At 26.4% G+C, this 15,113-nt stretch overlaps 4 protein-coding genes across 8 annotated transcripts; 2 read left to right on the top strand and 2 right to left on the bottom strand.

The window, feature by feature from the left end:
- Window positions 1-2,841: 2,841 nt before the first annotated feature.
- On the top strand, window positions 2,842-5,085 carry LOC122629210 (target of rapamycin complex 2 subunit MAPKAP1). The gene is made up of 7 exons (XM_043812363.1): window positions 2,842-3,098; window positions 3,301-3,441; window positions 3,527-3,804; window positions 3,875-4,044; window positions 4,158-4,451; window positions 4,528-4,769; window positions 4,862-5,085. Exons 1-7 carry the CDS (start codon window positions 3,026-3,028, stop codon window positions 5,062-5,064), a joined length of 1,401 nt encoding a protein of 466 aa, XP_043668298.1. The 5' UTR covers window positions 2,842-3,025; the 3' UTR covers window positions 5,065-5,085.
- Window positions 4,146-6,249, bottom strand: LOC122629213. 5 transcript variants are annotated; one of them, XR_006327206.1, is made up of 4 exons: window positions 6,055-6,249; window positions 5,008-5,973; window positions 4,571-4,635; window positions 4,146-4,487 (listed from the first exon to the last, which is right to left on the bottom strand). XR_006327206.1 is itself a non-coding variant. In XM_043812367.1 (2 exons), the coding sequence occupies exons 1-2, from the start codon at window positions 6,176-6,178 to the stop codon at window positions 5,531-5,533; spliced, it is 567 nt and encodes a 188-aa protein (XP_043668302.1). In that variant the 5' UTR covers window positions 6,179-6,249; the 3' UTR covers window positions 4,818-5,530. The 5 variants fall into 5 exon arrangements, 1 of the variants encoding a protein (XP_043668302.1); XR_006327204.1 differs by having other exon boundaries at window positions 4,571-4,794; XR_006327205.1 differs by having other exon boundaries at window positions 4,146-4,635.
- A 364-nt stretch (window positions 6,250-6,613) lies between these two features.
- Window positions 6,614-8,191, top strand: LOC122629212 (calcyclin-binding protein). Its single transcript, XM_043812365.1, has 2 exons — window positions 6,614-6,923; window positions 7,177-8,191. Exons 1-2 carry the CDS (start codon window positions 6,903-6,905, stop codon window positions 7,837-7,839), a joined length of 684 nt encoding a protein of 227 aa, XP_043668300.1. The 5' UTR covers window positions 6,614-6,902; the 3' UTR covers window positions 7,840-8,191.
- On the bottom strand, window positions 8,179-13,163 carry LOC122629211 (1-acyl-sn-glycerol-3-phosphate acyltransferase alpha). The gene is made up of 4 exons (XM_043812364.1): window positions 12,341-13,163; window positions 11,409-11,724; window positions 11,107-11,272; window positions 8,179-11,031 (listed from the first exon to the last, which is right to left on the bottom strand). The coding sequence occupies exons 1-4, from the start codon at window positions 12,523-12,525 to the stop codon at window positions 10,865-10,867; spliced, it is 834 nt and encodes a 277-aa protein (XP_043668299.1). The 5' UTR covers window positions 12,526-13,163; the 3' UTR covers window positions 8,179-10,864.
- Between the last annotated feature and the right edge of the window lie 1,950 nt (window positions 13,164-15,113).

Below are 15,113 nucleotides of genomic sequence, written 5' to 3' on the forward strand. Positions count from 1 at the left end.
ATTACGCACCAAGTTACCGCTGCATATTCAGGACACACACAATTTATTCGTATATACGTAATAATCACAATTACACAAACGATTAGTTAACTCTTATTTAATTACGATAACAGAATATTAAAATACTTATATTAATCGCGATAGAATTTATTAACATAAGATAATTAATTATTAATTCTTATCAACGCTCGCGAAAGACTAATCGTAACGAAGGAAGAAACGATACTGCGCAGTCATCTATATGATTGGCATAGAAAATGATTCGTATAGGCGCGAATTTAAGAACTAATCAGAATACAGGAAAAAGTTAAACTTTTCAAAGTAACCTCTCTCTCATAAGCTCATTACTTTTTGTTTGTAACGTATGCGACCTCAACGACAGATATGGACGAAACGTGAACTACAAGCAAAATAGGGAATTACTATCCCCACTATACGCCTATTTATTCATATAAGTTATGTAGGTTATAAATTACTTACGCATAACCTACCAATAGGTTTAGTTGGCAAGATCGAACTATCTAAATCGAGCTCGATTTTTCTCTAATGAAGGAAAAATCTGAATTCTATAAATAAAAGTAAATAAGAACTAATAATAATTAATAAGAGAAATTACAATAAATAAGAAATTTATGAATATAATGGCGAGCATAAGTACAATAGAAAATGTGATATTTAAATAGAAAATCGATAAGAATTAATAACAAGGTATATAAATAAATAAAAATAATACGGAAATTACAATTTTTGGATACGTTTCTCTAAGTTAAATTATGATTATTTTATATTTAACGTATGTTACGGATTATGCAATGTTTAAGCGAATATACTATTGTTTAAATATTAGTTTCTTGTATTTCGTATACATTATAGATAGTTTAAATAATTATAAAATTATCGAAATTATTATTTATCTCGTGTATTTCGAAGGAGACAGTTCCGATGTCTACTCGTCGGAATGCGAAAGAAGACTGGATCGATAAATATCAAAGTCGGTCGAACGTTTGTTTTTGTTGATATTAAATATAGTCTACGACCTTATACGAGGGTGAGAAATATTAAATATCATAAGAAACTTACGCTGTTATGCTTTCCTTGTGAGAATAGATCGTTGTCGTTTGTATGTCACGTATAACTCGTGTATTATTGTTATACTTATATATATATATATATATATATATATATATATATATAACATGTGCACACACACTGAATCGAGAAGACTTGGCGAGCACGATAAGAACTTTCACAAAGTTCTAAAAGAGAAAGACGGAAAAGTGAGAAGAGAACACATAAATTTTTTATTATGGAACTATACTTCGGTAGATATGATTTATATGTATGCAATATGCTATCGCATGTAAATATATGCGTGCGTATAAGTTTTAAAGTGATCTAATAATAAGAAAATGTATCTCATGGAAATAACAGAAATGGATGTACAGAACGATACACGAAGAAATTTGTTAAATGTAATTCATATCTTATGAAGAGGTATGAAGAGATTTGTAAAACGTAATTCATATTTTAGAAAGCAGCTTTTCAGGAAAGCCCACTCAAATATAAGACTGGGAAGAGGAACGTGAAGGAGAAATGTGGTGCGCCAACCTTTTCCCTTAGAAACTCGTATACATCTCTTATTCACAATCATTTATACTCATCGCTCTTATCGTTTATATATCTGTCTTATTCTCTTTACGAATCCTTTCTAAAGGATGATCATTTTTATTCGAGAATCATTAATGATTTTTCAATTAATAGTCTTTTATTCGTCTATTCGTTAAAACGAATAAATTTATTATCAAGAGAAAGAAAAAAAAAAGAAAATACAAATAAATAAATAAATAAATCTGATAGGAAAAAAAATGATGTAAGATTTCGTAAGAAAAGATCTATAGAAAATTTGTTAAAACATAGATTACCTATCATATAAGAAATAATTGTTATTTTTTATGCTATGATTTATAACATGAATATTCTTCGATTAATTTACAACGTTCGCCAGTTAGAATTTTTTTAATTTTTATTTTCTTTCTTAATCGCTGATCCTTCGTTCGTGTCATCTTTCCTAATATTTTTTTTCTCCTTTTCTTTTGGACGACATCTATGTACGAATATACTCTCACGTATCTTTTCATTTTGGCAAAGAGCCCAAAATCAAGAGAGTACCCTTAGTCATCGCTTTTCAGTTCTTGGTTGTAGTCGTTCCTACATGATGGAGGTAGATAGTAAGATAGAGAGAAAGCAAGAGAGAAAGAAAAAGAAAGAAATAAGAAAAGTACTCGATAATATTTGAAGAGAGAAAGAATAAACGAAGGTAATAACCTTCCGTTTAATTTGGCGTCGGTTTATTTACTCGCGCAATATAGTGACATGCTTTTTTTTTACGAAAAAGAAGACATACTCTTTAACAACAGTCTTTTCTTTGTTTGTACAACGACTGATTAGATTTACGACTTTTAATATTATTTAGTAATTATTAACAAAATCTTTTTCTACGTTCAAAGGTTAACTGTAGAGTACATTATCCGAGATTTATGAAATAAAGATCTCTAAATGTTTATCCTATAAATATTCGACGTATAATTACGACGTATAATTAATTAAAAAGTTTCTCTGTAAATTAAATATGTAATCCTGTGTAAGAAATATCTGCATATTATATCACGAATAAAGATAGGATAAAGAAAATAATTCGTCAATAAAGTAGAAAATAATGATAATAATAACAATAATAATAATAATAATACATATTACCTACTGTTAGTAATTTACTATTAATAATTTATTCTTATAATTCATAGACGGCGTTAGTCGTGTTGGAAATGTAACCTTAAAGTTTAACGATTCTAAGGTAGTGTTGGGTACATAAGGTCTAACAAAGCTTACGACTTTGATTTGTCATGAATTGTTTCAAGCCAATAGTTGAAAATAAAAAGCATCTATGTTTTCAATATCTAAAATTATAATTCTCTGTTAAAATCAAAAAATTATTTTATGGAGATATTTAAATATTTCTACAAAAATGGCCTTATATGATAACCAACATTGGCTTTTATCTCATATAAGAGATAGTTTTTTATCCACAGATGACACAGGTATATTTTTATATTGTTGTATTGAAAATAGCTTAATATCATTTTCTACAATTTACGCTCCACTGCTATAGTCGTGCTATAACCTAATATTATACATTCTATCATTATAAAAATATCTACATATTTTCTAAATATAAATAGCTTTGTATTGAATAATACTTTTTATACATCTTAAAACCATATGTTATTTTTTATTATAAAGGTATGTGTGAAATGGTTATGTTAGGAGAAGATATACCGAAAGAACTTAGATCGAATGGAACGTTACAATGTTATCCTGGAATGGAAGAAAGTGATGATGAAGATTTGGATGCATTAGCTGAGTCATATGATATACAAATGGGTATAATATTTGTTTTTTAACCGATAGATAATTTTGTATATACAAAAATACAATCATTAAATTATATATTGAATTATTGCGGCAGATATGGAATTTAGTCATAGACAACGTTCTAACACTGCTCAAAGATTAGAAAAAATGGAGTTAGAAAGAAAGAAAGCAGCTAAAATTAAGCATGTGAAATGGGAACACAAACCAAATCTTCTTTCACTTGCTGAACAATCAAAATTATTTCAAAGAAAGGACTTCCGTAAAAAAAATGCAACTACAAGCAAAAGGCTTTCCCTTTTATCTGAACAAATAGAGAAATGTCCCAATTTACCTCAAAATCCTTTTACAGAATATGCAAAGTTTGATGGCAATGTATAAAATATTTGTTATCATTATTTTATCAGTTATATTATATAGATTTTTATATCTGAAATTGTTTTAGGCACAAGTTGGAATTGCTATTAGAAAATACAGAATCTTTATGTGTATGCTACCTAAGGAAGAAAGAACTTATCCTTTGCAAATTGTTGTTATTGCCACAGCAAAAGTATTGGAATTTATTGGGCTCATATGTTATAAATATGCAAGTGAACATCCTAATCATAGTTTAAAGTATGGAAATTATACAATATATTATAAGTTTTACACATATTTACAAGCATTGCAACTTGTTTCTCTCTTCTTCTTTTTTTTTCTTTTTTTTTTTTTTTTCCTTTAATTAACAGGGAAGATATTACAAAATATGGTTTATATATTACTGAAGATGATGGAGAGGTAGATTGGGACTTTCCTTGTTTAGATCCAAGAGAAGTAATATCCAAATTTGAATTCACAACATTAGGTCTTGTTGAAATGAAACCAAGTGATAGAGCACGACATAATACAATAAAACATATTGAAACAGAAGTCAATGAAGAATTAGAAGGCAAAGAAAAAGAACAAGAAGAAGTAGCAAAAGATTTAGCCAAGATGGAAGGTCATACAACAGCAATGGAAGCTCCATTATATCAATCATATAGGTGCATTTCTATTATCATATAGCATTTGAAGAATATCTAAATGATAAACATATTACATATTTATGTTTATGAACAGAGTATACATAATAAATAAAGTGAGAGCAAAGACTGAGATTCACCTTGGAATATCGGGTGAGAAGATTGAGATTGATCCAGTGTTAACAGGAAAAGGTGCCAGTCGATTCTGGAATAGACAACGTGCAGTGAGTTATCATATAGATAACATTGCATGGTGTGAAATAACTGAAAACAAAGGATCAAAAACAATATTTACATTGGTTTATACACCACATTCTTCTACTTTAGACAATTTAAGTGGTATACATTTTTTTGCTCAATATCACTAATATAACAAAAAAAAAAAAATATATATATATATATAGATATATTTCATTATTAATTTTTTACAGCATCATCCAGTCAAACACATTCTCTTCATCAATCAGCATCATTTAAAAATCATGATTTTGAAGCAGATTCAATGACAGCAGAAGAAATTGTAAGAAAAATAAATCATATTTTAGAATTACATAGTAGTACATCAAGAAAAGAATACCTGGCCCAGAAGGAAAGAAAAGCAGCAAGAAGAAAAAGTTTTCATTTGCATAGATGACAGCTCTATTGGTTACTTTGTTCCATTTTACATTATCTAAAATACTAAGATGCACTCTATATTATAAAAAATGTAAAAAATTTGGATAATGTAAAAATAAGTTACAATTCTGTCATCATAGTGATGACATTTAGAAAAGCTTTCTACCAAAGACATTGTTTATATTATTTTAAATATTCGAAATTAATTATTCATTAGATTTTTTTTTTTTTTTAGCATTTTATATTTCATATGTATATTGATATATTGTGTAAAACACCATAAATCATGATACATATGCAAAATTGTACTTTTAACAGTATTAAGGCATGATAAAAAAGTATATCGGTAAAAAAACTTTAAATAATATACTCTATCTAACTTAACTATTATAAACCAATGTAAAATATGATTATATACATAATGTTTTATCCTATTTATAAACAAATATTACTATTTACATAATCTCATTAGGTTAAAACATTTGTTATCCTGACATTTCAATAACTTTTTTTGTAGTCTTATCCAGCTTCTCTTTCATCCTTGTCATAAACCTTTCATTTAACTTAAATGTTAATTCATTTAATAAGGTTATTTTAAGAGCCGTATCCGATAATTTCTGACTATTTTCATAAATATATTCATAATTTGGGGAAGCTGAAAGAAAAGATCTTTCCGAATCGGATAATGCTTTGGAATCTAAATTCTCCCCTAATGTTTCTAAAACAGATTTTTGTTTTGAAAGAACGCGTCTTTTTGATTTACGTTCTTTTAACGTTGACTGCCATAATTTTCTTTCTTGTTTAAGGTCATGTATATATTTTTGCAAATCAAAGTTTTCTGTTCTCGTTACATCCTCCACACATTTTCGTTTACATTTATTGATCGATACAAAATCCTCGTTTTCAAGAGTTCTCGCTTGATCTATTTCTATGAGGAAGAATTCAAACATTTAAGAAACTTATTATTTACTTATTTATACGCACTACTCATACTTTGAGGTTAACTAACCTTCGTCGATAAATAATTTTGAAGTTCGTGATTGAAAAACCAAAGATCTGCGTTTACAAGTAACTTTATCGAACAATTCTTCCGTATCTAAATTTAATGGATCTGGTACAATAGAATTATCCATTTTATTTTAATATTTGAACAATCTCATCCGCTAAATTATTCTGACAAAGGATTACTGGACTACTAACGGACCAATCAGAGAACGTTATAACATGCCGAATCTAGTTAAGCCAACTGGAGCTAACGTATTTTTTTTAAACAGTAAAAAGAAATAAAAACAATAACTTTTATATTATTAACAATATCTACGATTTATAATAATATTTATAAATTCGAACGATATATAAATCTTATTTATAAACAATACACATGTCGATGATTCAAGTTGCTTCAATTTTATTCGTGATAATATACACGAAAATAAATTATTGGTAATGATGCTAGTAAATTAAAAAAAAAAAATATTTATTTTTACAAATCTAAATTAAATAATTAATAATTGATTTATTGTTATATGCGTCTCTCTGCGTTAGATCATATTGTCAGAAATTTAGAAAATATACTCGTAGAAAATTTTTTATTCTGAAGGAATCGAGAAGTTTCTATCACTATATGTGTGTACAGGAGTTTAGATACCGCGCAAGCAAGCGATTAGCTTAGTCGAACGAGTCTAAACGTGTCGTTTTATTGCGTATTATTTGCTCGAATTAAAGAACGCTTTACGAACATTTAGCATTGAAAAATTGTGAATACACTTGCTGTATTATTATTATAATACTGTTATTTAATTGAATTTGAAGGAAATTTTTACGAACAAATTTTCGTAAACGATAAAATTTAATATTATGGCTACGAAAAGTGACGAGGTAAGTTCTATACTTGCGATTTTCTTTTACGTTTTTGTTTATAACATATATGTAACTATTTCGAACCGTACAACATAATAAATACAATATTTTTTCAAATATGATTTTATATCTCATCTAATGGAGATTTATTCGAATATATATATTGCATCTTAAATGTTTTAATCGAAAGATGGTTTTTTTTTCGAGTATTTATTAAAGAAAATAAAGTACTGATTAATAAGTACCTATAAGTACATGTTTCCTTTTATAGTTAAAACTGGATATTGAAGAATTGAACACTTTGTTACAACAAGCTACACGATCCAAAGTCAAAGATATGCTTACTTTGGAGATTAGACGATTACAGACAGAGGTAGCCAAACTGATCGAAGAAAATAAAGATGTATGTCTTAAATCTGTGAATTCCTCAATTGATTCTATTCCCAAATGTTATGAAGTTAAGTTGAATAATTATGGCTGGGATCAAACGAATAGTGTTGTCAAGATTTACGTTCAATTAAAGAATGTACATACTTTACCAAACAAAGATGTTACCTGTAAATATACAGAAAAATCAATGGACTTGTATATCTTTGGTTTGGATAATAAGAATTATCATTTGCCAATCAATAATTTATGTGAAGATATTGATACAGAAAAGAGTTATGTAAAGATAAAAACAGATATGATCATTGTATATCTTGCTAAAAAATTACCGAAAAATTGGTCACACGTAACTGGTGTTGAAAAAAGAATAAAAGAAGCAAAAACTCCATCGGTTCCTGACATGGGAGATGATCCTGGTGCAAGTTTAGTGAATCTAATGAAAAAAATGTATCAAGATGGAGATGATGAAATGAAGAAGACGATAGCGAAAGCATGGACTGAAAATCAACAAAAAACTGCAGCAGGTCTGTCAGGTTTTGACTATTAATTGTAAACCACTATTTTATTAAACGTATTTTATGTTTTCTTATAATATCATAAAAATTCATTTAGAAAATGAATTTAGGCCTAAATATGTTATATGTATCTACTTATATTGTGCATAGTCAAAATAAAGTTCCTTAATTCTAAGTTTGTCATAACAAGTGGACTTCAAGTACATTTGTCTACTCAGTATTTATAAAACATTCTCTACTGTTACAAAATTATTTGTATGTGTCCACACACAACCACATTTTTTTAATTATTATATCTACAGAAGATGTAATTGTCAGTTTATATAACTATGACATGTAATATTATATAAGAAGTAATAAAACATTAGAAATGTTTGCTATACATTTCAATTTATTTTTCTTTTTCAATCATGACAAGCCATTGTTATAATTTACAGTTTTAACCTTACTGTATTATTAATCTTAGTGTATAAAATACAAAAGAGATTTTCAAATAATTCGCTTAGTTATAAAATGATCATCTACTTTTTTTTTTTTTCCTTTTTTTATGCGCATCCCAAATATAAAAGCACTTAACATTGTTTGTTCCTCTAACAATTTTGTAAACAGTATATCAGTAGTACATATTTTAATATCCAGTGTATCTATGGAAGTAGAAATATGTATATAAAATAAAAATTTATGAGCTTTGTTTGGTACAATATATTGACATTTTTAATAGTTAAACAATCATTTCTTTTAAATAATCTTTAAAATATTAATGCGAATTAGCATTAATAATAAATTGATAATTAATTATCATTCGAATTAGAAACTTATTTTTTTCAAAGTGTTCATCAATTCAACAATATAAAATACATAATATTTATTGACAACCAATTACTCAATAGCTTTTTCTCTCTCAGTACATTTAATATCTATTCTTGCAAGTATTAACTACAAATTTAACTATAAGTTTAATATGGCCATTAGGTATAGATATCCTACATGTGTTTATATAAGTGGAAAACTTATAGCTTTAAATTCATAGATAATATGTACACCTTGCCTCTGTTAAAGAGTAAAATATTCACAAAATATGTTGAAACAATAACTCTGTCCAATGGATTTAAACAACTTGAAAAAAGTTTTTCTCTTTCTATTACATACACATTGTATTTTAATATCACCTTGAATCAAATAAAAAAATCTTACAATTATCTATTTTGGAACTGTGTTGACCTATAAAGATATAATAAAATAGTCAAGTGTTAGACTAGATACTGTGACATGTTATTAGACATTTTATCAACAGATATGTGATATTATATTTTACTTAGTAACTAAATAAATGGCATAGACAATCACAATATTTATGGCCCCAATAAATCAATGTCACCTGTACATGTGACCGTGTGTGATAATAATCATAAAAGAAATCATTATTTCCAATTATGCATACAAGTACAGATTGAAATAACTAAACATAGTGATGTCTGTATACATTTCAATATCAAAAATTTTTTTCAATTACATTTCTTTAAAAACTAATGTATTATATATACTAGTACATATATCATGATTTTTTTATCGATGTTTTCATTTGTGGTACAAATTGGAAGCAACAGAAACTGAATACAGTCTTAAAAAATTATATAAATAACACATTGGACAGATTTGAATTGTAGTATTGACATATTAAAAAATTGCTGTGCACGTGATGACTATATATTGACTAGTATCTTATGCTATCCAAATGAAATTTTTTCGTTATATTGATATAATACTATGCCCTTTTTTATGAGACAAAAACAATAAACTGATTGTGATTTTATAATTTAAAAATAATTCATGAATGGTGAAAAACATTCACAAAATTTCACATGTAAAAAAACATAGAATGTGAAATGCGCCATTTCAATTTTTTTTTTTTTTTTTTTTTTTTTTTTTTTTTTATAAATAATTAATAATGAGTATACCCTTAACTTATAACAATAATACTTATTCAGGAAATGTAGTTGACATTTATGGAACTTAGATAGATAAAAAATGGAAGAATGTAAAATAATTATATAAAAATATTATCCAGTGCATAATGAGAATAATACAATTGCTTTAACATGATTATGTACCATTAATCAATAGTACAAAATTAAAAAATGCTTTTCAAGTTACATAGGATGTTCTGAAAATTGTGGTACAACTGAGAATGGAATGATTCCAATTAAAAAAGTAACTTGAAAATATAAAACAGAACTTTTTCATCTAGACTTCATTTATGGAAATTAGATCTGAATATCTTCATTTAGATAAGATGTTATTAAATTTATCTCTTACTTTAATCCTTTCTATATATAACTCGTAAATTGTATATTAACATAAAAGTACAAAGTTTAGGCGAATTATAAATATATATACGTTATATATATATATATATATCAGGCCAATATTTAAAGTCAATTCTTTTTTAAAATAAAGCTGCAGTTCAACAAATTTTTTTTACATACATTTTTAACTTTTCTTAAAAGAGAAGTCTCTCCTTCAGATTATACCACGATCTTGGTAAACACCTTGTATATATTTACAATTTATTTTTAATAATAAAAGTGTAAAGTAATCTATTAAGCCATTGATAATTATTAATATTTCTATTACTATTATAAAATGTACCACTAAATTATATAAAATTTAAATGAATGTTTGCTTTACTTTACTACTTTGTAAAATTTACAGTTTTATTTCAATTAATTATTATTAACTTTTGATATATATTTAATTTTTTGCTAAACTTGCAAATGAGAAAAAATAGAAAGAATTATTAGTATATGCTATATGTATATATGTGCATATAACATAAACCATATAAAGTAATAAAAAATAAATTAACGCACAATACCTTTATCAGGATTTAAGATAAAATGCTTGTTTGCTTATGATCAATGCTTGTTTGTAAATGTAACAATGAAAATAAATATATTCGATTAATATTTGATGCAGACAAAAAGAATATAGATGTCTTTGGTTTTCATTCGGAAATTCGATCAAAATAGAATTGTCAATTGGGTCTTCAAGAAATGATCATTCTATGTATGATCTAGCAGAAGGAAGTGCACGTTGTATCTCTGTACTAGTTGCATGAAAGGCTTTGCTCATTACATTTCTTGTTTTCTCCATCAATGATTCTACATCATCTTTAGTTAATCCCTTCGTGGATATAAGTGGTAATGTTGTTATGACTACTTGACCTTAGTGTAAAATAAGTTATTAATTTTTTATATTAATGCGATTTAAGATATAATGCATTTTTGAATATAAATTACCTGAATCAAATCTCTTCTCCTCGTTAGACAAAAAATAATAAGATGAAAATACTACTGGTAGTATAGGTAACTCAGCATTGATTGCAGCATAAAAGGCACCTTTTTTAAACGGATGAATTTCTCCAGTATTGTGACGTGTACCTTCTGGAAATATCCACAGTTTGAACTACAAAGATTCAATAAATTAGTTGCTGTTTTTTTTTTTGGTAAAATATCTAAAATTTTTTAATTAAAACTATAAGAGAATTATAAGATTAGATTCTTTGTTATATATATATATATTCGCACAAGTGTTTAATTACCTTTTTGTCTTTTGATTGCTTAGAGGCTGTATTAATAACAGAACGAGCTTTTTCTGAATTCAATCTATCTATAAATATTAATCCAGATAGCCAAGCAGCAAGACCAAAAGGCCAGGCATAAAAGACTTCTTTTTTAGCAACTGCTGTACATCTATCCATTATCGGCCATAAATAAAACATGCCCAAAAGATCTAAGGAACTTTGATGATTAGCCACTATAATACATGCTACATCTTGATTCAAATGTTCTCTTCCTCTAAGTTCCCAACGCAATCCCAATAAAAAACTAATATGATTACACAGATATGACGATAATCTGTAATATAAAATTTGTAATAGATTATTTGTCCCTTATAATCTGTATTTCCTTGCTAAATAATACTAATAGTTTAAATATTAAACATTATTAACAAATCTTAAATACGTAAACACGAAAGTAAACCGATACATGACAATTTCATTATATTCAATCAATAAATAATTTTTTTATAAGATTAAAAAGTGAACTGGTGATGTTGCATATTAAATAAAATATAAACGATTACTTGTAAATAACAAAAATATGTAATCTATAGTTTATCGAATCGTATCGCTCGTGCGCGAAAGCTACTGTCGTTATTAATTAAAATTTATCAATATTAACTTTAAATCACATTTCTTAAGAATTTATTTGAAAATTGTTTATTTTATCGCGTGTATCATACACGATACGATACTTTATTACGAGACAATTAAAATCGTTAAATATGTCAATCAATCTTTTTATCTCACGATAAGAAGTAATACCACTGATATTTAAAATTTTTTCGACAATGTAGTGAAAATGTTACTAAAAAGATTAATTCGTTCAAAATATATAAAAAAAATAATAATAAAAAAAAAAAAAAAAAAAAAAAAAAAAATCTCTTTTATAAACGAAAATAAGTACTAACACAAGATTCTTTAGACTCCTTGGTCGTAGAAGAAAAATCGGTATCAATATCGTAGCGGTGAAAGTTACAATGCCATAATACACGATAAACTTGAAGTAATAACGAAAAGTCCGGCTGGTTTCATAGAGAAAGGGCAACAACAGGATGAATCCAACGAGGATCAACTCGAAGCTTGATGGGGCCATTACTTTTACAACGAAGGGCGGTGCTTCACGATTTTCCGTTCCTTCTTTTCTTTTCTCTTTTTCTTCTTTTTTTCTATATTTTAAATCGTACGATCTGAACTTATGATGCTCTTTTTTTCTTTTTCCTTTTCTTCTTATTATTATAACGCGTGATTTACTATACTATTCATTAAAAACTACGAAGAATAAACTAAAACGAAGCGGAATACGAACTACCGCCGGCGAACTGTCGCGCACTGTCAATGTTTTAGAACTACCACCTTTATAAAGCTTCGACTGATTTTAGTATAGTAGAATATATACATATCTAGATAAGGGGAGATCAGGGAACGACAAAAAAATAAGTTGATACGTCCTGACCGGTCGAGTAACAGAATCTAACAATGAAGAAGGGAATGATCGAATAGGAGGATGTTTTTGTGTGGTGGTGTAGTTTTGAAATGCGACAGATTAGTATTCGCCCTTAACTGAATTCCTCTTAGGTTATAGCGTTTACGCGATGCAACTAGGGATGAGAAAAGTAAGAGGTCGGAAAGACTACGAAAATAAAATGTATTCCCGTTAAATATAAAATCGTTCACGAAAGATATGTGATAAATAATACAAAATTTAATAATGAAAAGTTTGTGATGACAATAATTTCGAAAAAAAAAAAAAAAAAAAAACCGAGTCAATGTGAGAACACCGCGACGAAGTCGACGATTATAACAATGATAAAGGAAAATAATAAAAGTACGTAATAATAATATAATCACGATGATTCAACCATGATTTAATTCTCGTTTCGATACTACAGAACTTCCTTTTTTTTTTTATACCAGCTGAAATTCTGCAAGGACTCGAAAGAAGAAATTTTGTATTAATAATTAAATCTCATTGGTCTCGATTTTCCCTCTCTCCTGCGTCCTTGTTAGTTTCCTCTCTTTTCTATGGTTGGATATGGTCGCTTCGTCGATTGACATGTCGGTATTTTTCGAACCTATTTATGTGTCCGGTGATTAATCATCGACGAACGTTTCAAAAAGTAAAATATTTTTAATGAAATATACATCTCTTTGAAATTATATCAATACGCGGACATTATTACAAAGTATACAGAAAGAGTTGATCTTTATCTTCAACATGACGTTGTAATGTTATTAATAACTTTTCGAACTTTCAAAAAAAAAAAAAAACGAAAAACTGCTTTCATATTCTTAATAGTTCAAGATAATAAATGCAAAAAATTTTAAGCAAATTTTGAGTAACGTTGGATTGAAAGCAAATATTTTTCTACTGCGAATTTTTTACTATTGATTTTTATTCAAGAATATACAAGGAGAAGATTAAATTTTCATGATAAAAATTCTTATTTGAATTTTTCTAATTACATTTTCGTGATTATCATTAATGAGAAACGCCATATTTGTTCTAACGAATTAGAAATATTTATTTATAATGAATTACTTTTATTTTTATTATAGAAAATAATTCAATAAGTATCTTTTTTCTTTCACGTGTACACACACACACACACACACATAATTAATGTCAAAAATGACTTCTGTCATCATCTTGTTCTTTTTTACATATAAGAAGAGAAAAAAAATTACAAAAAATTCATCAATTTTCGATAATTTTTTAATCAAAAAAATGATGTTTATATTATGTATGTTAACTATAATACGTATTGGTTTAATGAAAAATTATCTAACCACAATCCTAAGATATATATTTCAATCGTATTATCATTAAGTATAATATATGAATGTTTTTATAAAAACGAACAAATAAAATATTCATTTATTTTTTAAATAAATATGCTTTTTTCTAATTTATGTGATACATATATACATTGTAACACGTATATATATATATATATATATATATATATATATATATATATATAGTATAATAATTAGATTTTCCTCTAAATTATATATCTCAAATTTTTTATCGATGTGTTTTTATAAACAATGCGTAGAAAGATATAAAATTGAATTGTGAACTACTGTTATTGTATTTTTATCAATTCTTATCTAATCTCATTCTAATTTATTTTTGATAAAAAATCAATATATATATATATATATATATATATATATATATATATAAGATTTAATTGTAATTGAATTTACGATATCATCTATTCTTTGGATTGGTTCAAAAGTCGAGATATATATAACCAACATAACCAATAAGTTGATTCGTTATTTCGATTTGATTATACTTTTTATCTAAACTGCGATTTTCTATAATTTAAATGATTGTAATATAGAAATATCCGATATTTGATCGTTGTTAGAAATGATTTATATAAAAAAAAAAACGATTTACATAAGCGATTTAATATAATTATTTAAATCTAATAACAATATATTTTATTCATATTACTTTAAGTAAAATCAATATATATAATTATGACATAATATCAATCTCATTACATCATTTTATATTATAACCTAAAGTTTTCATTATATTTCTCATTGAATGACAAAATGTACGTATATGCATTTGAATGTTTCGCTCGATTTAAACGGTAAAATTATTAATAATGCTATCGTATTGTTATTACTATTAAATATATTATAAAAATATACTTCTTTTTC

The sequence above is a fragment of the Vespula pensylvanica genome, chromosome 5, assembly GCF_014466175.1.
Source record: "Vespula pensylvanica isolate Volc-1 chromosome 5, ASM1446617v1, whole genome shotgun sequence".
NCBI classification, from domain to species: Eukaryota; Metazoa; Arthropoda; class Insecta; order Hymenoptera; family Vespidae; genus Vespula; species Vespula pensylvanica.

Coding starts and splice junctions, on each gene's coding strand:
- LOC122629213 (XM_043812367.1), bottom strand. CDS start 6,178: ATGGATAATTCTATTGTACCAGATCCATTAAATTTAGATACGGAAGAA. Junction 5,974..6,054: donor AAAATTATTTATCGACGAAG/GTTAGTTAACCT, acceptor TCTTCCTCATAG/AAATAGATCAAGCGAGAACT.
- LOC122629210 (XM_043812363.1), top strand. CDS start 3,026: ATGGCCTTATATGATAACCAACATTGGCTTTTATCTCATATAAGAGAT. Junction 4,452..4,527: donor CCATTATATCAATCATATAG/GTGCATTTCTAT, acceptor GTTTATGAACAG/AGTATACATAATAAATAAAG. Junction 4,770..4,861: donor TACTTTAGACAATTTAAGTG/GTATACATTTTT, acceptor AATTTTTTACAG/CATCATCCAGTCAAACACAT.
- LOC122629212 (XM_043812365.1), top strand. CDS start 6,903: ATGGCTACGAAAAGTGACGAG. Junction 6,924..7,176: donor TGGCTACGAAAAGTGACGAG/GTAAGTTCTATA, acceptor TTCCTTTTATAG/TTAAAACTGGATATTGAAGA.
- LOC122629211 (XM_043812364.1), bottom strand. CDS start 12,525: ATGGCCCCATCAAGCTTCGAGTTGATCCTCGTTGGATTCATCCTGTTG. Junction 11,725..12,340: donor AGGAGTCTAAAGAATCTTGT/GTTAGTACTTAT, acceptor TTTATATTACAG/ATTATCGTCATATCTGTGTA. Junction 11,273..11,408: donor AGCAATCAAAAGACAAAAAG/GTAATTAAACAC, acceptor GAATCTTTGTAG/TTCAAACTGTGGATATTTCC.